General features: G+C 45.4%; 4 protein-coding genes across 4 annotated transcripts; 3 read left to right on the forward strand and 1 right to left on the reverse strand.

Annotated features, from left to right (window-relative positions):
* Window positions 1-2,586: 2,586 nt before the first annotated feature.
* LOC123447581 (60 kDa jasmonate-induced protein-like) lies at window positions 2,587-3,516 on the forward strand. Its single transcript, XM_045124189.1, has one exon. It carries the CDS (start codon window positions 2,620-2,622, stop codon window positions 3,346-3,348), a length of 729 nt encoding a protein of 242 aa, XP_044980124.1. The 5' UTR covers window positions 2,587-2,619; the 3' UTR covers window positions 3,349-3,516.
* Window positions 3,517-4,932: 1,416 nt separating this feature from the next.
* Window positions 4,933-6,915, forward strand: LOC123447582. Its single transcript, XM_045124190.1, has 2 exons — window positions 4,933-5,361; window positions 6,669-6,915. Exons 1-2 carry the CDS (start codon window positions 4,980-4,982, stop codon window positions 6,758-6,760), a joined length of 474 nt encoding a protein of 157 aa, XP_044980125.1. The 5' UTR covers window positions 4,933-4,979; the 3' UTR covers window positions 6,761-6,915.
* A 4,263-nt stretch (window positions 6,916-11,178) lies between these two features.
* On the forward strand, window positions 11,179-12,187 carry LOC123447583 (60 kDa jasmonate-induced protein-like). Its single transcript, XM_045124192.1, has one exon. The coding sequence runs from the start codon at window positions 11,204-11,206 to the stop codon at window positions 11,903-11,905; it is 702 nt and encodes a 233-aa protein (XP_044980127.1). The 5' UTR covers window positions 11,179-11,203; the 3' UTR covers window positions 11,906-12,187.
* Window positions 12,188-20,051: 7,864 nt separating this feature from the next.
* LOC123447584 (probable nicotianamine synthase 3) lies at window positions 20,052-21,376 on the reverse strand. The gene has a single exon (XM_045124193.1). The coding sequence runs from the start codon at window positions 21,314-21,316 to the stop codon at window positions 20,306-20,308; it is 1,011 nt and encodes a 336-aa protein (XP_044980128.1). The 5' UTR covers window positions 21,317-21,376; the 3' UTR covers window positions 20,052-20,305.
* Window positions 21,377-22,473: the final 1,097 nt, after the last annotated feature.

A 22,473-nucleotide genomic window follows, 5' to 3' on the forward strand; every position in this document is an offset into this window, starting at 1 on the left:
CGGTGTTATGTTCCATAAATGAGCGCTTCTAACATGCGTGGGGTTGTTATGAAGACCCCCTAGATTCTTGTTTTGGGATAAAGCTCGTCTCGCAAGGCCCAACATGGATACTATATTTGTCCAACATAATAATTCTGTTAATACTGAAAACATAGGGCATCATGAACTCGAGGAGTAATTCAACATAATACAAGGAGGGCCAATGCTGATGGTGCTGTTCCTAAATAGAGTCGTGTGTGGGGCCAACCCGGGGCAACTCGGGTGGTTTCTATCAGGCCACTGTACGCTGCACTCATCCGATTGTGCCGTGAGAACGAGATACGCGGCTCCTATCGGGATTTTCGGCACGTCGGGCGGCCTTGCTGGACTTGTTTTACCTTTTTCGAGCGTCTTGTGCGAGGGATTCCGAGGATACTTTGGGCTATCTCAAGGTTGAGGTTTTCCAATAGGAACCCAAGGAGATCACGGGTTTTCCTCATCGAGGTCATTCCATCGCAGCGTGTGGTAGTTTGTGATGGACTAGTTGGAGCACCCCTGCAGGGTTAAATCTTTCGGAAAGCCGTGCCCGCGGTTATGTGGCAACGTGGAAACTTTGTTTAACATCCAGTTCTAGTTAACCTGAAGTAAACTTAATTAAAAACTTGCCAACTTTGTGCATAACCTTAACTGTCTCTTTCGTGAGCTCCTGCTCCGATCGAGGACACGATGGGGTTATGTCTGATGAAAGTAGGTGTTCAGGATCATTCAGTTGATCATCAGTAGTTCACGCCCGTTATGTGTAGATCATCCCCCTCTTATTCTTGTACTCGTAAGTTAGCCACCTCAAATAAATGCTTAGTCGCTTGTTGCAGCCTCACCACTTAATCATACCTCACTCATTAAGCTTTGCTAGTCTTAGCTTGATACCTTTGGAAATGAGATTGCCGAGTCCCTGTGGCTCACAGATTAGTACATCACCAGTTGCAGGTACATGTAAGAAGTTACTCTGACGTGAGCGCGTTGATTGTGCTATTTGGAGTTTCTTCTTCTTCTTCTTCTTCTTCTTCTTCTTCTTCTTCTTCTTCTTCTTCATGGATCTAGAATGGTTTCCAGGCCGGCAGCCTGGGATAGCAAGGATGGACGTCGTTCTTTTATCGTTTGTTTTCGTTCGTAGTCGGACCCTGCTCTTCTTCATGATGATTGATTATGTTGTTGTATTAATGTAATTCTGATGTAGCTTGTGGCGAGTGTAAGCCAACTCTTTATACTCATCTTTTCAGTACACGTACTTGTAACGACATCCATTCTTGCGAAACGACGAGATGCGTTTCTATCACTGTCGAAGCCCTCGCGCCAAAATAAGGATAGGACCGCATCTTGAACGTTACAGTAATAAAGGCCTCTACGTGTGTGGAAGCTAACTAACGTTGATTAATTAGTGATATAACATAGAGGGGCGAAGCCTAGGGTAGACATACCACACTGTCGTGTGCGCATACCCCTCCTTTTTTACTTTTTAGTTTTAGAAAACATTATACACAACCAATATTTTCAAAACTTACATTTTAAACAACTTTTTTTTGTAGTTTACATTATGTGCCAACGCTAAGATTGGCTCATAACATGGTGAAAATAAATACCCCGTCTTACTTTTTGCGTGGGAAAATAAATACTCCCTCTACCTCAAAATAAAATGAGTTTTTCACACTATAAAGTACTCCCTCTGTTCCTAAATATAAGACCTTTTAGAGATTCCACTATATACTACATACGGATGTATGTAGTCATATTTTCGAGTGTAGATTTATTCATTTTACTCCGTATGTAGTCTATAGTCAAATATCTAATTTCGGAACGAAGGGAGTATACAGTAAATCTAGACGCTAAAATGGGCGAACTAACTCAGGGGGTTAGAATATAAAAGCTATCCTGAATAAAAATAAAAAGGACATCGCATTGTACTCACTTACACACATCACATCTTGGGCCCCAATAAATCCCGAACGTTTGGATTTTAGCATTTCATCGCGAAAGTTTTCTGATGGCAACTTTAATTTGCAGAACGTGACAAATTTAGTTGTTAAGACATGACAATTTTGTATCAGTTAAGAAAATTGCCATATTTGCCAACTAAAGTGACCACCTCTTGCAAACTAAACCTATCCCTCGTGTGAACTAAAGTTGTCAGATCGGGATGAATGCTTAAATCCCGAAACGTTCCGGTCTTTGCAGGTACTTATTAGGTAAAATTTATATCGACATTTCCTAATATAAAAGCTCTCCTGGACGAAAATAAGAAAGGCAATCACATAGTACTCAGTCACACATCACATCTTTGTGAAGAAAAAGGTGGAAGGTCGATGCTGGAAGCTGCACGGGCATCCATCACATCCTTGCCCTGTAGGCAGGCACATTGTGCATGGGCGCCAAGCACGGCCGGTCAAAAGAAGATGGCCATAAGTGAGTCATGTCACACTCTTTTTCTCGACAATCACGCTGGTTCCATGCATTTGCACAAGCCATCACCGTTGGGCAACGCGATCAGTGCGATGGTGTCCGTTGTCCCGGCCCATATACTATATACTACAACTTGATTGTTCATCATTCATCGTCCACTGTTCTAGTGTTGAAGGGAAAGAGATGGACGGATCCACCGTCAACCGACTCGCCAGCATGGGGGCCATCGTACTCTTCCTCCTCATACTTGTCCACGCCGCTGGCAACAGCACGCACGGACACGGAGGAGCCTCCGCTGAGCGCCGCCTCATCGTCGGGCGTCTACTCGGTCGCGGCCCGGACGACAAGACCACCGTGGCCATGCAGAAGCACGACGTCTCTGTTGCCGGCTTCACCGATGGCAGCGGCGACTGGCACACCTTCCCTGGCCTTGAGCACCTCTTCCCCGCGTCCACGACCCTCCCGTTCGGCAGCAGCTACAGCGAGCTCATCGGCGGCCTCGAAAACCTCCCCGGCGTGCCGCTGGGGCGGGAGGCCTTGCTGGAGGCCATCCGCGTGCTCACCGCCTACCGCCGGGGGGCCGACGTCGAGCCGGTCAAGCGGGCGCTGGCGGTGCTGAAGGTGGTGATGTGCGAGGCCCAGCGGGTGGCGCCCATCCGGAAGACCGTCAGCGACGGATGGGTGACCGGTGCCCGCGTCGCCCCGGAGCACCTGCCCTACATCGAGCACTGGGACACCATGTCCTACGAGATCCTCCGCACCAACCGCACGGGAAAGTGGGACGGGCCATTCACCAAGATGCTGGAGATGGAGGCCAGCATCCGCAGCAAGGAGGAAGCGCTCGCCGTCGTCGGGGTGCTGCGGAATGCCGACTTCGAGGAAGTGCTCCAGGCTCACGCCACCCCGATCTAACCTTGAGTCTGGTGAAGATTCATCCCCATGTCGTTCATGCATGCAACTCCTCTATTGATCGCGGCTTCTGGAGTCACAATGCTTCCTTTCATGTTCGTCTTATCTAGAGTGGGATAATATCTATGGTTTTAGCTTGCTTAAATCGCGTATGCTGTTTCAGGCTTTTAACCCAATGTCTCATCTGTCTTAAGTAATTTATATTTTCAAATCTATTCACGAAATGCTACAACTTAACATGTTTTTTTCCGGGATACAACTTAACATGTTATCATAGAAGGTATATAAACTTAAGAGACAACTAACACAATGCATTGTTTCTTATGAGGTGTATCTAAAATCAATGAATTGAGGCACATGCATAGATATCATTGATCTAGTAATTTATTTATTTTTTTACTTATGATCACGTGCACGCGTTGTATGTTAAGCTACAACATAATCCTTCCGTTCTCAAATATATGACCTTTTAAACATTTCAATATGAACTATATACATAGCAAAATGAGTGAATGCACACTTTAAATTGGAAATTTTTTGTTCTTGCCACTCTAGTTTTTATCAATTTTTCTTATGCTACTTTAGATTTTGACATTTCACTTTTGCAACTCTTAGCTTTTAACAATTATTACAATTGTCATTTCGTGGCAAAGCAAAATAATTTTATTTCACTTTTGTTATGCTTAGATTTTAACAAATCACAATGACCACTCTGAAATTTTTGTTTATGCCACGGAATGGACATTGTGGCAATTGTTAAAATCTAAGAATGGCAAAGCTGAAATATCAAAATCTAGAGTGACATAAGAAAAACTGACAAAAGCTGGAGTGGCAAAAACACAAATTTTCTAAAAAATTCATGTATATACAACCGTATGTAGTCTATATTAAAATATTTAAAATATCATATACTCCTATCTTTAAAAGCTGGAGTATTTAGAAACGGAGAGATTACACCTATCTCATCGTTAACTACTCGGCCACATTAATTAGTAAAATACCTATGAAACTGTGCTAAAAAACTTGCATCTTAAAATAAAACATAATTAGTATCGATTATGGATGTCAGCATTTATCTCTCGCTGATGAACTGGCTTATCAATAAACAAGTCTGCCGACTATCGAGTTTTGGTGAGATCATGTGGTGAGCGTCTTTCACGCTGAGATGGTGGGCGGCACAAATATGCACCTTCGTATCATTCTCTGATTTGTAGACTTTGGCTCCAAGAAAATGCAAACATGCATGTTCAGTGCAGCTGTATAAAAAACAAATGGTGGTTCCAACTTGCATTTATACAAAAAACTCTACTGCCTGTCTTCTCCGAATCTCCATGTATGTTTCATGGAGAGAAGGATCTGTCATGCATGATTGGCTCTTATTTAATACGTATTAGTAAAATAGATCAGCATAACATGCAAGTCAACATATTACCGAATGAAAATAAAATAGAAAACCATATTGAATGAGTAAACCAGGTAACAGAGTAGTACACGAACATGGGCAGCACGTACGCACAGGCTCATTGGGTCGACGATCATGCCTATAAAACATCCAAACAGGAGGCCCTCTTCATCATCACACCTCAGTGCCTCACCATATATAGTCGAAGAAGTAACACTAATCAAGATCGATCATGGGGCACCACGTTCGCCGATTAGTCCTGGTGCTCCTGTTCGCGGCCGCGGCCATGGCGACTAGCCAAGTGGAGACGACGCCGCCGATCCGGGACCAGATGGACCTCCCGCCACTCCCATCTCCGGCCGACATTCCGGTCACGCCGCCGTGCCTGAACAGCATATCCGTGTGCGGTCTCGTCTACCAGGACCCCTCCAAGCTGGCACCGTGCTGCACCGCGGTCAAGAAGCTCTTCGGCAGTGATCCGGAGTGCATCTGTGACGGAATCGCTGAGGCTCAGAAGGTCGCAAAGCAGTCCGGGCTCAACTACACCGTCGACGGCCAGGAGATGTTCCGCCGGTGTGAGATGCCTCTCACCAGCTGCGACCCCGAAAATCCAGGTCAGGAAGATGCATTATTTTCTTTGTTCATTGTTCGGATAGAATAACTACGGCAGGCTTCGTCATATATATTTTTCACGTCAAATTATATTCTTCGAGGACGCACAGTTTAGTTTGCTTGCTTGGCAAATCCGTCCCATTTTATTTATTTATTAGAAAATTACCAGCTTGCAAATTAAATTTGCCATCATTGTGCCTCTATAAATTGCCTCTAGTAGATTTGCTATGCTTACAAATTCGGCGTTAGATTCTAAGCATTTCTCCGTACATTTTATTCATGATAGTACATGTCTCATTCACACGATAAAGATCAAATTACAAGTCATGAGAATACTGACCTAACAAAATTAAAAATACCAGTAGATCTCTAACTTTTGCACAAAAGGCCACCAGGCAAGAAAGCAAAACAAAATAAAGACCAAATGATCTCCTAAGCTCGATGCTAACGGCCATCACCTGTCTCTAACACAACCGTAGCAGCCACCAAAACAAAATGTGACAGATCACCTCTTCAACCGAGCTTGATGTAGCTCCTCCACTCATATACACCTTTGCGGATCCCTAAAGTAGCTGACCATAAGTGAAGCCATTGTCGTCGAGAAAATTTGGCCGTGACAGCACCCTAGACACCACATAAAACTGTAGATCTGGGAGCCCCACTAGACTATAATGTTGCAGGAAGAAATCATACATGCTATCTGCCAACCATGAGTTCAATAGATGGTCCACCATTTTTTAGTTGCCATCGACGTAGAACACCATGTGCATCAGCTCCTAAACCATCTCCCAGGCTCCACGACAGTTCTAAAAGAAACGTCATCGCAACGGTGAAGACCGAGGACACAAGTTCACCTTAGGGATGCCATCACTACCACACCATCCCCATTTGAATAGACTAGCAACCAGATCCATCACCCACCAACGAGAAGAGTGCCATGTTGAGGAAGGACCTAAAGCTTTATTCTTCATCACCGCCGTCACCCTTTCCGAAACCATGACATTTTATAGCCAAAAACCTAGGCTATTAAGCCCTACCCCCCCCCCCCCCCCCCCCTCACCACAAATGACCGACATGTCATCGGTGGAGGGGGGCATCCGGAGAACGGTGCAGGAAGAATTCTCACAATAGTTATTAAGATTATTACAATATCATATACGCATATATGTTGATTCATGCATGTGTACCTTTCATTTTAATATGATTAACTATAACAAGATAATGAAAAAAACATTACATGCATATGCATGTAACCTATATGAATTATACTACTAGAATTTAGATTTTTACTCGTTGGATAAAATTGCAGGATTACAAAACATTGGAAATGCGGCACCTAGTGCAAGGTCCTTTGGCGCCTTGCAAATCCTACTTGTCTTTCCAATATTCTTCATGCTTTGAGGATGGAGTGTCGGAGGGCCTCCCTTGTTTTTTGTTTTGTTTTTGCAATTCATCCCTCTCATTCTTTATTACGTATTCTATAATGTCAACTACAGTATTTGATATAACCGTGTATCACGATGCAATCAATAAAAGTGGTGAGTGTTTTCTTTTCATTTCGAAACGATCTTAGCTCCATTATTCTTCTACGAGCATTAGGCATTTCTTGCATGCCTGGAAAAAAAATGCGGCATGGATGTTTGAATGGATGCGATGTTTTCTGCAGCGTTTTGACATGCCGCAAAAATAAATGTTGCAATGTACGACCACTTCAAAAAATGTTGCAATGTACAATTGAAATGATGTGCACGGGATTTAACTTGGTGCAATTAAATGGTCTAGATTTTTATTTAACTAAGATCTAATGGGCATGACAGTGGCCTATTCGTTCATGATGTACTCAGGTCTGTATATATTAAAAATAATGTATGGACACTTCCTTTTTGCGGGCTCGTGCCGTAGCTGCCACCCAAGTACCGGAAACAAAAATGCTAGACCTAACTCCTAGTACCTTTATTAAACCTTTCAATTAATCTAAAAATGCCCCCTTAATTTTGAAGGGTCGGCGGACCTCATCCTTCTTTTAATCCAATTAATTATTATCAAATCAGACTATCACGTAAACATTTACGTAGATGTAGCATTGAAAACCGCATATCCCGATCGCGTTCTGAATTGCGGGATGCGGGATGGCCGCAACCGGTCCCACTTACAAGCCGAGATGTGGCACGTTCATTGGCTAATAGATGATGAGTTCAGCAAATCATATCTTGTACATACTTTAGTAGTCAAAGTCGTATCCTTGTGCAGCAAATCATATCTTGGAAGTGAACCACACGCCCGCTGTAAACACAACAAGTTGGATTGGAACATGGCCGGTCAAAAAATCTGCCAAACGTATCATATTTTTATAGAAGGCAGAATAAAGTTTACAGGACACCAATTAGAATGTATTGGCGGGTAAATCAACACCAACAATTAAGCAACAAAGCTAGTCTCTCATAAAATGATCTAATCCTCCTACACCAAAGCCGGCGAATTTCCATTCCTTGATCTCGTGAAGCACTAGACTGATCAGTTGTGCCGGTGTTTTCTGATCATTGATCCTGTTAACAACTCTTGCGTTTCTTTGCTTCCAAATCGCCCAAGCGGTCCCGATCACGAATGAATCGAAGCCGCATAGGATCCTCCCTGAAAAGAGGTTCCTCTGATTGAACTACCAATCTCTAAACGTGCTGGGAGGGGCGGGTGATGGGATATTCAGGTTAAGGCACAGGAAGCATCTGCGCCAAACTTCTCTCGCGTAAACACAATGGCAGAGGATGTGATCAACGTTGTCCTGGTCTTGTAAGCAGGAGAAGCAGGCGGAGGGCGCATCGTGTAATCCATGTCTGGTTCTTTTGTTAGATGTCCAAAGCCTGTATTGAACCATGAGCCATGCAAAGATTTTGCACCGTAGGGGAGCCCAACACCTTCATATGCATTCCGCCGATGCAGCTAGCTCTCTCCTTTCCCATACACAGTCTGTTATAAGTAGTCTTAGCAGTGTAGACTCTAGTCACCTCTGCAGGCCAATGGAATTGGTGTGGCGCACCTTCATTCCTTGGAGCACTAGAGATTGCAAGGTATAGATTAGCGATCTGAATGTGCACCGTGAAGTTAATATCACCAGCCACGTCCGCAGTCCAAGCATTATTAGTCAGCGCTTGCTGATCAGTCCTTGTGTTGCGCGCCCTGGTGGCTACAAGCTTCCATAAGTTAGGTGCGATCTCGCCAATCATGAATCCATGCAACCATCTATCCTTCCAGAAGAGGATCTTTTCTCCATTTCCGGGAGAGATCTTGATCATGCTGTTGAAGACAAGTTTGGCTTCCTTATCCTCAATCATTGGACTCCCCTGCCACGCCCTGCTAGGGTCAGTTCTCCGGAGCCATTCCCATCTAACACGAAGTGCGATGACGTGCAGGCGCATGTCCCTCACACCCAGACCTCCAAGGCAAGTAGGGCGGCACACCTTGTCCCACGCCACGAGGCAAAGCCCATCGTTGGCCTTTTCCTTACTAGCCCATAAGAAGGCCTTCATCCACTTGTCGATCTCCACAAAAACCCAGGTTGGCGCATTGAGCACAAGCAACTGGTGAATAGGCCTAGCAGAGATTACTGACTTGGCGAGTATCAAACGTCCCGGCCTCTGGATCATTCCACGCTGCCATGCAGGAATTAGCTTTCTGAACTGATCAAGAAGTGGTTGCCAGTCTGCGCGGGAGAGCTTTTTGATGACCATCGAGATACCCAAGTATTTGCTGGAGAAATTGTTCAGCCTGCAGTGTAGCACGTCCCAGCCTGCAGTCCATCCTCTTCAGAGCCCTGGATAAGTATGGTCGCCCATTTGGTGTAATTGATGCGAAGTCTAGAAGCTTCGCCAAATATGCAAAGCAACTCCCTCACGCACATGAGATCCATACGAGATTAGATCTACCGACCCGTCACCGCAGCCGAGAAACCAACTCGGGGGCGTTGTCTCGCGCCGCCACCGGTCCCCATCTCCGCCCCCTCCCCGCGTCGTCACCGGCCAACCCTCCCGCGCCGCCACCGGCCCCCTTTCCGCCCCCTCCCCGCTTCGCCGCAGCCGGAGGGGACGCCGGCGAAGCCGCGCGCGCCCCGGGGATGGCGGCGACGGGTCCCCTCGCGTTGGCGGCTGCGGGATCCGGCGAGATCACGCCCACCGGCGGCGCCTGACGGCGGATCCGGGGCTGCCATGGCCGGATCTTGTGCGGGGCGCCGACCATGGTGGTAGGGAGCGGCGGCCGGGCACGGCTGCGGTGGCAAAGAGCGTCGGCTAGGCGCGACTGTGGTGGCCAGGGCGCGCGGTGCGGTGACCCGTGACCCTGCCTGGGGGTCGTGGTGGTGCGTGGCGGCCATGCTCAGCGGGTCGGTGGCGGTGGATGTTCAGCGCAGCTCCAGGAGAAATCCTTGCTCTGGTCCTCATCGGAGCCGCGACGGCGACGCCCGCGGGTGCCGCTATCTTTCTTGGAAGCGTCGTTGTGGAGGTGTGTTGCTCCCCTTCGTCGGCCGCTGCCTGGTCAGCCGTCACGTGGCTGCTATGGCGGCCGGCGGCGCCAGATCTGGCCGCTGTCCTCCGGCCCTGATGTGGGCCTCTCTCCCGCGGATTCTTGGCGGTGCCGGCGTGGTTGCCGGGGCCCTACCTGCGAGTGAAGCCGGTGGAGGAGATTCGGATTGGGGGAAACCCCTTGGTTGGCCCAGGCCGGCCGCGCCGACGACGACGCTCAAGGGCGCCGTTATTCTTTTTGAAGACGTCGGTATACATCTGCTCCTCTGCTCCCCTTCCTTGCCTCTCGGGTGAAAACCCTAACTCCGGTGGGCGGCGGCGGCGTCCTTGACGTCGTGACCTTCCTGAAGGCGTCGCCTAGAGGGCTGAGTGATGGTGGGCACTGTGTGGGTCCTGAACGGTTGCTGGTGGTGGGCACTGCTTCGGGGGAAACCCTAGGATCTGGTCTTCCAGATCGGGCGATGGCGGTACTGCGGTGCCGTTTCTCTCTTGGGAGCATCGTTTGTGGAGCAGCGCTGGCAGACTGAGGCAGGAGGTGGAGCGGCTTCGTCTTGCACGGAATTTCGATGGAGCTGTCAAGTCATGCCTGGTCGACAGGTGCTACGCTCAGTCATGCCTGGTTGGCAGGTGCTACGCACGACAGATCTCCCGGAGTCTTCGCATCTGGACGGGTGAGCGCAGGGCGGTGGCGTCGACGGATGTTTGGACTGGCATGGATGATGCGGATCTCTTTTCTGAAGATGGGTCAGTGTTTCGATGATGATGGCGGCTTGTAAAACGTGTGCGTGAGGTGTGCATTTTAGATGTGCTGCACCGGCTGTTGCTCCCGATACGTTATGTGGATGGATTGGCGACAACACCCGTCTTAGATATGTGGAGTGAGATCACTCCACATTATCGAGTTTGTAGGTGTGAGTGGTGGCTTTGGGTGGATTGATGTATACTCTTGTTAGACCTTTGTGGAACAATTAATAAAGATGGGGACATGCATCGATTGATGCAGAGGCCGGAGGTTTAACCTCCTTTTCCAAAAAAAAAAAGATGAGATCCATATTCGTATACCTCTGTCTATATATGTTGACCACGTGGCTATGTTTATACAGCAGTGTCATAGTGATCTTGTGCCATTCACGCTGCTATCATGCATTGCAGATTGCACTGGCTGTTGAAACACTCTTTTTTGACCGGCCCATCAAAACAAGAGCAGTTGGGTAATGCCATCGGTGTGGTACGTACGTGGTAGCTAGCTATTGCCCGTTGCCACAACAGTCCATATACTGGAGTACTTGATCCATAAGAGACGGACCGACCCACCCATCAGCCAGCCAGCACCATGGCAGCGCTCCTCCTCTTCCTCTTGCTCGCTCTCGCCGCCAGCAACAGCAAGCACGGAGGAGCAGTTGCTGCCGCCGACGACCCACCTGCCCTACGCATCCTCACACTTCGCGGTAGCCCCGAAAACACCTCCCTGGCCGTGCAGGCCTACGACCTCTCCCTGGCCGGCTTCACCGACGAGAGCCTCCACTGGCACGCCTTCCCAGGTCACGAGCACCTGATCCCCACGTCCAGGCCCCTCCCGTTCGGCAGCAGCTACGGCGAGCTCATCGGCGGCCTCGCCAACGTGCCAAGCCTGCCGCTGGGGCGGGACGCCATGCTGCAGGCCGTCCGTGTCCTCTCCGCCTATGACCCGGCCGGCGACGTCGAGCCGGTCAAGCGCGCTCTGGCGGCGGTGAAGGTGATGATCTGCGAGTCCGGGCGCCTGAAGCCCATCCGGAAGACCGTCAACGACGGATGGGACGGCGAGTCCCGCGTCGCTCCCGAGCATCTGCCCTACATCGAGCACTGGGACACCATGTCCTACGAGATCATCCGCTCCAACCGCACGGGGAAGTGGGACGGGCCATTCACGCAGATGCTGGAGACCAAGGCCAACATCCGCAGCAAGGAGGAGGCGGTGGCCGTGATGAACATGCTCATGGATGCGGACTTCGGGCAAGTGTTCAAGGCTCACGCCATCCCCATCAACTTAGACTAAACGTGCATGCATGCATGCATGCATGCTTGCAGCTGGTTCTAGACTTTATATATTTATTAGGTACATCTCGAGTGGATGTTTCTTTCATGTCCGTCTAGTTTGTTCGTCCTCTAGCTGGTTGGTTGGAACATGCAGGCTTTCAGCTTTGCTTGCTTCCTTGTCCTGTTTCAGACTTTCAGCCCAATGTCTCAGATAATTTAGTCAATTCTGTTCAGAAAACGCTAAAGCTTTGGCATGCATAGACAATTTGCAGTCCATTAATTTGAGAGAAAAACATTCTTTTTGTCCTTGAACTCTGTTTAAAGTGTAGAAATGATCCCATGACTCCAAAATATGTAAATCTTAAAGCATCTCCAACAGACGTTCAAAAAGTGCTCCGCGCACTAAAAGATTCGTTTTTTAAATGCCGGACAGCTTCAACAGACGTTGTAAAACAGTGCGCGCGCTAAAAAATTTTGAACGCGCGCTGAAAAACGCTGTCGCGCGCAACATATTTGATGCGCCGGCTTGCGCGCGCAGCAAACTCTGTACTGCTGCCGGTGGGGTTGCTGGATTGAGCTGGATTGGGCGCCTCACTAGCACGCGTCTGTTGGAGATACTCCGGTCTCCGCGTTTTAAAAATGCTACAGTGACGCGCTAAAAAATTTATTTGGCGCGATATTTTTGTGCTGCTGTTGGAGATGCTCTTAAAGCATGACTATTAGATACCTTATACATAATTCCTCAAACCTTCTCCCTATCTCAAAAAGTCAAATATTTTAAGAGATTAAACTTTTGTTCAACCAGAAGATGCCCAAAACATACAAATATCAACCACAAATTTTATGAACAAACTCATTTGAAACACTAATTTAAGCTACTTAATTGCAGTCCTCTCTTACTCCTTACAAGAGTTTCATTATCATCATCCTCGGGATTCTCAATGTGTTCCATCGCAATGGTAGGTTCAGGAATTACAGAAAATTCCTGAGAAGATTAATTAGGCGTCTCCTGATTTGATGAGTTAGACATATCCTTCATAGGAAATATGTCCTCAAACAAAGTCGCATCATTCGACTCCATAATCGTATCAACATGCATGTCGGGTACCTTAGATTTTATTACCAAAAATCTATAGCCAATGCTATGAAAAGCATAGCCTAGAAGAACACAATCTACGGTTTTTGGTCCAAGTTTGCGCTTCTTGGAAATTGATATATTGACTTTTGCCAAACAACTCCAAGTACGTAGGTAAGAGAGTTTCAACATTTTCCTTTCCCATTCCTCAAATGGAGTAATGGTTTTATGCTTTGTGGGAACTCGGTTTAGGACATGGCATGCGGTCATTAGTGGATTTTTTCACTGTTTTAACCTTTTTTCTAAACATGAGCACAAAATGAACCAGATTTGAAACCATTTCACGATCTGACCCTTTTAGAAACGCCACAAGCCGTGGCGTTGCTGCCCCACTATGCAACGCCTGTCTACCGTGGCGTTGCTGCCCTACAGTGACACGCCTGTCTACCGTGTCGTTTTTTCTTTTTTGCAACGCCAGTCTAAAGTGGCGTTGCAGACCCACTGTGAAACGCCAACAGTGCTGGCGTTGCTGCCCAACAGTGACACGCCTGTCTACCGTGGCGTTTTTTCTTTCTTGCAACGCGAGTCTAATGTGGCGTTGCAGGCCCATTGTGAAATGCCAACAGTGCTGGCGTTGCGGACCCACTATGGAACGCAGCGACGACATCCAGCCAGCCCACGGCATGCTGCCAGCAACATGTGTACTGCTGAAACGCCATGGACCATGGCGTTTCACGCGTTGCAGGCAACACCACGTTAGACTGGCGTTTGAGTGGGTCTGCAACGCCACTTTAGACTGGCGTTTGAGTGGGTCTGCAACGCCACATTAGACTGGCGTTTCTATGTGCGTCTGCAACGCCACGGGCTCTGGCGTTTCAAAAAAGGTCAGATCGTGAAATGGTTTCAATCAGAGTTCATTCCGTGCAATACTTTCATCCCATGGGTCAAAATCGTGAAAAAAATCCTCACTAGTCCCTTCCCCACCATTCCTTGGAGAGGCCCGATGTGTCTAACATGACGTTAACCAAATCAGTTAGAGTTTGGTTCTTTCTTTCGGCCATCCCATTTGATAGAGGTGAGTAGAGAGGTGTTCTCTCATGAATTATACCATGTTCTGCACAAAACAAATCAAATTCATTGGAAAAATACTCTCCACCAGGATCAGGCCTAAGCCGTTTGATTTTTCGATCAAGTTGGTTTTCTGCTTCAGCTTTGTAGTTTTTGAAGAAGGTTAAAGCCTCATCTTTTGATTTCAGAAGGTACACATAACATTATCTAGTGGAGTCATCAACCAACGTCATGAAATATCTCTTTCCACCTTTTGTCATCTGAAGCATTCATCTCACAAAAATCAGAATGAATAAGCTCTAGTGCACCAAGTTTCTCGCCTCTACAGTCTTATGAGACTTGCGAGGATGCTTACCTTGCACACACACACTTGGCACTTGGAGCTCTTAACAGTGGTGAATTTTGGAATTAAACTCAGATTGGCTAGTCGCGTCATGCAACCAAAGTTAATATGACAAAGTCGTGAATGCCAAATATTAGATTGAGAATTATGGCAAACATTATTAATAACTTTAGTGTAAATATCTTATAAAGACAAGCGGAACAAGACTCCAAACTCATAGCCTTTTTCCAAAAAAGTATCCATACTTCGAAATTACAACTTTATTGGACTCGAAAACTAACTCAAAACCATCTCGACATAAACAGGAACCGTTGAAGAGACTTTTATTTATGGAGGGCACATGATGAACGTTCTTCAGGCGCACGATCTTCCCCGAAGTAAACTTCAGATCGACCGTCCCGACACCTAGAACAATGGCATGTGACCCGTTCCCCATCAGCACAAGGGAAGTCCCTGTGACCTGATAAAAAGAAAACATGAAGGCATCAGAACAAACATGGACATTGGCAACGGTGTCAATTAGCCAATCTGGAGAATGACAAACATTGGCGGACTTGCCGCTCTTCTCAAGTTCGTGCTCCTTATAGCTAGGGCTGGGCGTTCGGTTTATATAGTTAATATGGTTCGGTTTATTCGGTTCTATATAATTTCGGTTTTGATAGAATAGAAACCGAAATAATCATTCAAAATTTAGAAACCGAACCATATTAACCATAATACATCGGTTCGGTTTGTTCGGTTAACCGAAAAACCAAAATTCATGCACTTGTTAGTATAAGTGTAATGACTCGAGGGCACTGATTTGGATTTTATAATATGCAAAAAGATAATCACAAGTTCTAGCAACCTTAATATTATTCTATGGTTTATTCGGTTAAACAAACTAGTAACCATAATTAAGTAGAAAAAGCACATGGAATGTGAAATGTATTATGTGCGGAGAAATGTGTGATGCCTCGATACTATTGCACTTCCGGAAACAAGGTATTACATGGGGTATCCCACATATCGGTTTGTTCGATCTATTCGGTTTTTGGACACAAAAAACCGAACAAAAACGAAACACCGAACAACCTTAAAATTTTCCACCGAACTAAAAGTCAAACCACCAAATAAACCGACAAATCGGTTAATACGGTTCGGTTTTTCGGTTTTCGGTTTTATAGTGCCCATCCCTACTTATAGCGGTTGGGACATCTCGGAGCCGAGTGATTTGGATCACTCCACACATGATATAGTCCCTTCCCCTTCTTATGGAAAGTCTTCTTGAAGTTGGTAGAGTGTGATGGCTTGTTCTTTGCAACAAACTTCCTTTGCCCTAAGTTTTGTTCTTGTTGTTTTGGGCCTTGTTGAGATGGAAGTTCTTCTTCTCTACCATGTGGGCTTGTTGAGAGAGCTCGGTTCGGCTCAATCCCGCAACCGATGTGGCGTGGTGTGGTGTGTGGCGTGTGGTGTGGCGTGGTGAGGCGAGCGAGCACGATGAATGCACGAGGGCCTCTTCTCTTCTCACTCACTTACAAGTTCTAGAATGATCACTTTATAAGGAGGTGTAGCTCTCTCCCAACTAGCGGCATGAGACTAAACTTTAGTCACACTCACACCTCACAAACAACCAACACACATGGGTCATGAGAATTTCAGATTTTAGTTGGACTTTGGGCCGAAGGCATACTAGCAAAAATCCAACAAAGAATATTTTTAACGGCTTTGCAAAAAACAGTCGACTGAGACTTCGCGAAGTCTTCGACGATACTATAGTTTGTTGATTTTGCATTAAGATTCGTGCAATTATTTTTTTTCCTAGTTTTTTTTTCTTTTTGCATACTATATTACTTGACTGAGACTTCGCAAAGTCTCAGTCGACTAAGACCTAGACACTCCCTATTTTTAATACATTATTTAACGTGTATCTAATACATAATTGCCAATTTTTGAATATTTTTTTTGATTTCTACTGTTTTCATACACATTGAAAATTTTTGGTATATACCTAAAATATTTTATATACATGCTTAACTTTTTCATATATATGTTTAACATTTTCCAAATATATTTTTAATGACTACTTTTCTTCTACACATTGTACATTCTTCTTATACACTAGATACATTTTTGAATTCATGCTTAACATTTTTCTAAATTACACAAACATTTTTATACATCATATAAGCATTCTAAAAAAATCCATCCACATGTTTTTAAAAGACGTGAACATTGTTTTAAATACACATTTAACATTTTGCAAATAAATGATCAACTTATTTTCTCAAATAATGTTTTGCTGTCTATTGTTTTCGTACACATTGTACATTTTCAGTATACACAAAAAGAAAATATACAAGTTAAAAAAATCATATACATGATTAATTGTTTTCGAAATTTATGTTTTGTTTCTACTTATTTTTCACACAAATACATTTAATATGTTATTATATGTTTAATATTGTTATTGAATTAGATTATATTTTTTACATTTTATAATGTTTGAAAAACTTCCATTGACATGTTTTGAAATGTGTGGACATTTTTGAAATGTCAGAAGCATGTTTTTTGAAAGGATTCTACATTTTTTAAGTTATGTTAACGAAACATTTACATTGCACTAACAATTTTCAAATTCAAAATTTTGAATTTTAAGTAAATTTGTTTTAGGAAATTATGTATTTAAAATATAGTTCGAAATAAAATGAAAGTAATCTACAAAATAATAAAGAAACATGAAAAGGTGTAACTTACTTGAAATTTAGGGCGCTCTTTTAGGGAGACCTTCTTCAGTCTCAATATTTAAGTGAGACATAAGTGATCTCCTATTTGATGCTCCTTGCATTAAGGGCCTGTTTGGGGCTGCTCCACTTCATTAAAATCAGCTTCACTTCATCAAATTTAATTTGGAGCAGTTTTATACAGAAGATATAGCACTATCAAAAAAATGTCTGGATTCAATCTAGTTCCAGCTTCAAGAATAGAAAATTTGGTGGAAATAATTTATTTGATTGGTAGAGGGGGGAGAAATGACGGTGTATCCACTAACTGGTGGCAGTGGTGAGTAATTTCCCCCAACTCCAGCTTCTAGAGTTTTTTAAAGGAAAAAAGTTCAAAACAAACCTTCAATTTATAGGTGAAAGCGAAATCAAACGATGAACTTCCAATCCGTGAAATCAGCACACCAAAATTTATAATCCCGGCAGATTTTGAACCTTGAGAGGATTTAGCCGGTATTTGCTGAATTGAGCCAGCCCATTAGCGCAACTTCTTGTATTGGTCTGATTTTCTTTGTTTTTTCTTCGATTTAACCGGTTTTCTTATTTACATATGTCTAACTATTTTCAGTACCCATTGTAAATCTTTAGTGCAATTTTTTTCATACACTTTTTTTTAAAAAGAATATAGATACAGGTCTTAAAAAATGAATACACGGTAATATTTTTTCAAATACACGCTTTACATTTCCCAACGATAATAAACATGGATGTGTTTAGAACTAAAATACGTCTAGATACGTCATTTCCTCCGACAAGTATTTTTGGACGAACGGAGTATATTATTGTCAGGGTATACCACATTTTTCTATATCATACAAACTTTCTATGCATTGTATACAGTTCTTTCTGAATATGTCACAACCACATTTTTTGAAACTCGTGAACATTCTTGAAATGTTAAATATTTTTAGGGAAAAAAACATTTGTTTGAATCACACAAATATTATTTACATTGTACATACGTTTTTTTTTTTGAAACACCATGACATTTTTGAAAAATCCCATTTAAAAAAAATCCTGGTTTCAAAATAGTTACGTTTCAGAAGATGTTACTCTTTTAAAAAAATGATTGTATTTTAAAACATTGCTGGTTTTTTGAAGTATTCGGAATTTTAAAAAAAGTACAGACATTTTATAAAATGTTTAGACATTTCCATAATTCCTTACGTTTTCATTATTTTCTTGCCAGAAAACATGTTTTCTAAGGTCGATGCTTCGGTATTTTCCAAATAACAAATATTTATGAAATTGCAAAAACATAATTTGGAAAATGTGGCACATTTTTTTAAAATATGGATCATTTTTCATAGCATGTGAAAAATGTTGAAATTATGTATGTTTTTTTTGACAAATGTGATTTTTTTGAAAGCACGACCAAGTTTTTTAAAAAGTGAAGGGAATTTCAAATATATCTTTAAATTAGAAAATTAAATTAAATTTATTCTAAAAATAGGAAAAATATTTTTAACTTCTGAACAATATTAGAAATGCACCAACATTTTGATTCACGAATTATTTTTGTATTATAGTTTACCGGCCAAAATTCTAGAGTAACGGGTTATCCCGATCGGGATTGCAGTATTGCTAGTGTGCCAAACAGATTTAGGGCCTGAAATTGACCGGGATTACAAATTTAGAGTGTCGATTTTTGAGATTGAAAGTTTAGGGTTTGATTTAGCTTTCGTCTACAACTTTAAGGTTTGTTTTAAACTTTTTTTTATTTTTTAAAGCACTCTCTGAAGAGTTTCACAATTTTTTTGAAGTTGTACCCTGAATTCTTGTTTTTTTACGGAGCGGCGTATCATGGAGCTATCCCGTTTAGCGTGATTTTTTAAAAATGAAGCTAAATTTTAAGGAGCAGAGCAGTTTCAAATAGGCTCTAAATTATCGAGGTAACTCAACTGCACTCTATCCCAAGCCTGTTGACTTCGGCATTCCGACAAAAGTTTCTCTTCAGGAATTATTTTCTTTTTTTCGTTCTTGTTCATTTGTTCTTTGGTTTTCCAGATTGGAATGTCTTGTACAAACACAACAAAAGAAACATAGGAATGCGACGGAAAGTTTAGATAATGTGGTGTGTGAGGTGTGTAACTCATCTGCTCTGCCTAAGAGCATCTCCAACAGCCGCGCTAAACAAACGCCGCGTCAAAAATTAAATCATTTTAGCACGCGCGCAACCCGGCGGTGGCTTCAGCAGGCGCGCAATAACCGTGCGCGCTATAAGGAGTTGGGCGTGCGGTCGGATTCGCTATCCCGCGCGGTGTATTTGGGGCGCCCGCTTCCGCGCGCGCCACACTCTCTCCTCTCCGCCTCCTACGCCCCGCGCGCGCCGGCGTCGGCGAACTGCACCCATGGACGCACGCGCCGGCACCCCGCTCACCCCATTGTACAGCCGCGACCCCTCCCCCTCCTCCGCCGCCGAAAACCCTAGCGCGGGGAGCGATGGCATCGCCACCGCCGGAGCTCCGCCGAGCATCGGCCTCGCGCACAGGCTCTTCTTGCCGCCGCGGATGACCACGGCGACGGGTGGCGTCGCGCCGGCGCCGTCCCGTGCTGCCGCTCGGATGAACTTGTGGGCATGATTTTGAACTTGGTTGGATGAACTTGTGGGCATGAACTTTTATTCATCAATTTGTTTGTGTCAAATTTCACATGTTCATTGCATTTTAATGAATGTTTCAAACTTATTTTATGTCCAAAATATCATATATGTGAAATGCCCGGCGAGTCGCGCGCGCTGCATTTTAGTGTGGCTGTTGGAGCCCGCGCTGACGGCCACGCTAAACTAGCCGAAGCGCGCGCGGCAAACAAGTTTTTTGCACGCGACGCGAAACGCGGTTGTTGGAGATGCTCTAATCATCTTTGTTTAGTTGTCTCTCAAATTGACAATCGAATGAAGGTACGTACTCCCGTCCCGTACGAGTTTGACAGTGAATCCATCATACTATTTATTAATTGTGAAATTCATCGTTGTCAACACTTACACGTACAAGGTGTAAAGACATTTGCGTGTAAACCCTACACATACTTTATCGGATACCAACATCACATGGCTTGAAATGCATAAGCAGTAGTAGTAGGAAAATGTGCAAGCGATCAAGCAGCGAGGTAGGCAAATTACCCTACCACATGCACGTTCATTATTGTTCTTCCCTGGCGACGATGGATGGATCAAAAGGCCACTTCGGCGTTGGCAAACTCGTCTCTCTTGTGGTTCTGGGTCACGTCCGCCACCATCTCACCGAACCTGCACGGGGGGCTGACAACCGGCACCGTGCCGCGCGCGTACTGTCCACCGGCACCACGCGCGCTGCCAAGTCCATCGGCATGCACCTCCTTGGACTTCTGTGCGATGATGACGGAGTTCACCACGTCGTCGTCGGGGTGGCACACGGCCAGCACCTCGAACCCGCCGCGGCCGATGTCCTGGGGGTCGACAATCGGGTACAGGAACCCGCGCGCTCCGTGTGCGCTGCGCACGACGAGGGCCGCCCCGTCTGCCATGTGTGCGCCGAGGTGCACGATCACCTTGGCCTTGTCCTCGGCAGCCATGCCGACGAGCGCGGCCAGGAAGACGACGTCGTACTTGGCGAGCTCGCTGGCGAGGTCCGCGACGTCGGCCGTGTGGAACGACATGCGGGCACCCACGTCCGTGTCCGCGCGGAAGAGCTTGCTGGCGCGATCGTTGGCCGCGCCGCAAAGGTCGTAGTTGTCAAACATGGTGTCGGGCAGGTGGCGCGCGGCCAGGACAAAGGAGCTGAACGGCAGCGGGCCGGAGCCGATGAACGCGACGCGGACCGGGGCGATGCCGCCGGGCACGTAGCGCGCCAGGAGCTCGTACTCCAGCTTGCTGAGGTTGATGTAGTTGCTGTAGTAGGGGAAGATGCCGAGGTGATCCAGCGGGTTGTCGAAGGCGGCGAGCATGTCGGAGTAGTGCGCCTCCAGCTTCCCCTCGGCCTCGGAGCAGAGGCGGATGAGGCCCTCCCGCATCTCCTGCGCCTCGGGGCCGAGCTTGGTCACGTCCACGGGGCTCGGGGGAACGCACGCCGTGACCAGCTCGGTGAAGAGCGCGTCGACGTCCGGGGATGGGCTGAGCGACGGCAGCTTGGCGATGGCGGCGTGGAGCCCGGTGATCTTCTCCACCAGGGCAGCGACATCCTTGTTGTTGTTCTGGGCAGCCATTGCAGTCTTCTTTCTGGGCACTAGAGTCAGTGAAGAGTGGTTGATCCAGCTGCTTGCTTGATGAGCAATGGAGCGGGCAACACGGGGTGTATATATATATGTGCTGGCCGTCTATAGATCGAGTATGGCTGCCGGAAAAGGTGCGCATGCATGCACGCTTCACGCGTCCCTGCACAATGGAACCTGTTTCATGCCTCTGTGGGCACCTCTTCACGTCCTGCCAGATGTTGAGGTTGACAGCATTTTGATATGAATAATTCGGATATTATGGATATTCTTGGTAATATGGGTATTTTAGTTAGTATAGGTAACAAGTTAGTGTAATAACAGCATGGAAATTTTGGACAGTATGAATAATTTGGATAGTATGAGTATTTCCGGTTTTCTAGACTAGAACCCAAACCCTAAATAGAAAATCGAATAGTCAAGTAATGAGAACCGAACCCTTACCCAAATTACCCGACAATTCGAGTAATTCGGTTCGGTTCGGTTCGGGTAATGGGTTCGGTTACCCAAATGCCCAGGGTGAATATATATATTATATAGTTGTAATGCATTATGGATGGAGTGCATGCACGGTTCACGCGTCTCTTCTCAATGAGGCTGGTTTCATGCAGTGCCTCTGTTGTGACATCTTCACGTCCTATTGTGAAGTGGACAGCGTTTGCCTTTGTTGTGACATTTTCACATCCCAATGTGAAGTGAACAACGTTTGCCTCTGTTTTGATCTTTTCACGTCTTGATGTGAAGTGGACAACCTTTGCCTCCGTTGTGACCTTTTCACGTCCTGAGGTGACATCGTTAGCCTTTGTTTTGACCTTTTCACGTCCTGATGTAAAGTGAACAGTGTTTGCCTCCGTCCTGACCTTTTCACGTTCTGATGTGAAGTGGACAGCGTTACCCTCTGTTGTAACCTTTTCACGTTTTGATGTGAAGGGGACAGTATTTTCTATGTCTTTCATCCTGTAAATTGTTTCGAATAAAGATTCAATAAATTCGTCTAGAAAAAAGGCAGTACTATGATTATCTTTTTTTTTTTGAGAAACAGGTACTATGATTATCTACACTGTACAATTTGTTCTCACTTGCGAGATATTCCTTCTAAGCTCCCGCCTCCACAGCCACACGCACACACAATTACTTATTTCTTTCTAGAG

Source organism: Hordeum vulgare, chromosome 4H (genome assembly GCF_904849725.1).
Source record: "Hordeum vulgare subsp. vulgare chromosome 4H, MorexV3_pseudomolecules_assembly, whole genome shotgun sequence".
Classification (NCBI taxonomy): domain Eukaryota; kingdom Viridiplantae; phylum Streptophyta; class Magnoliopsida; order Poales; family Poaceae; genus Hordeum; species Hordeum vulgare.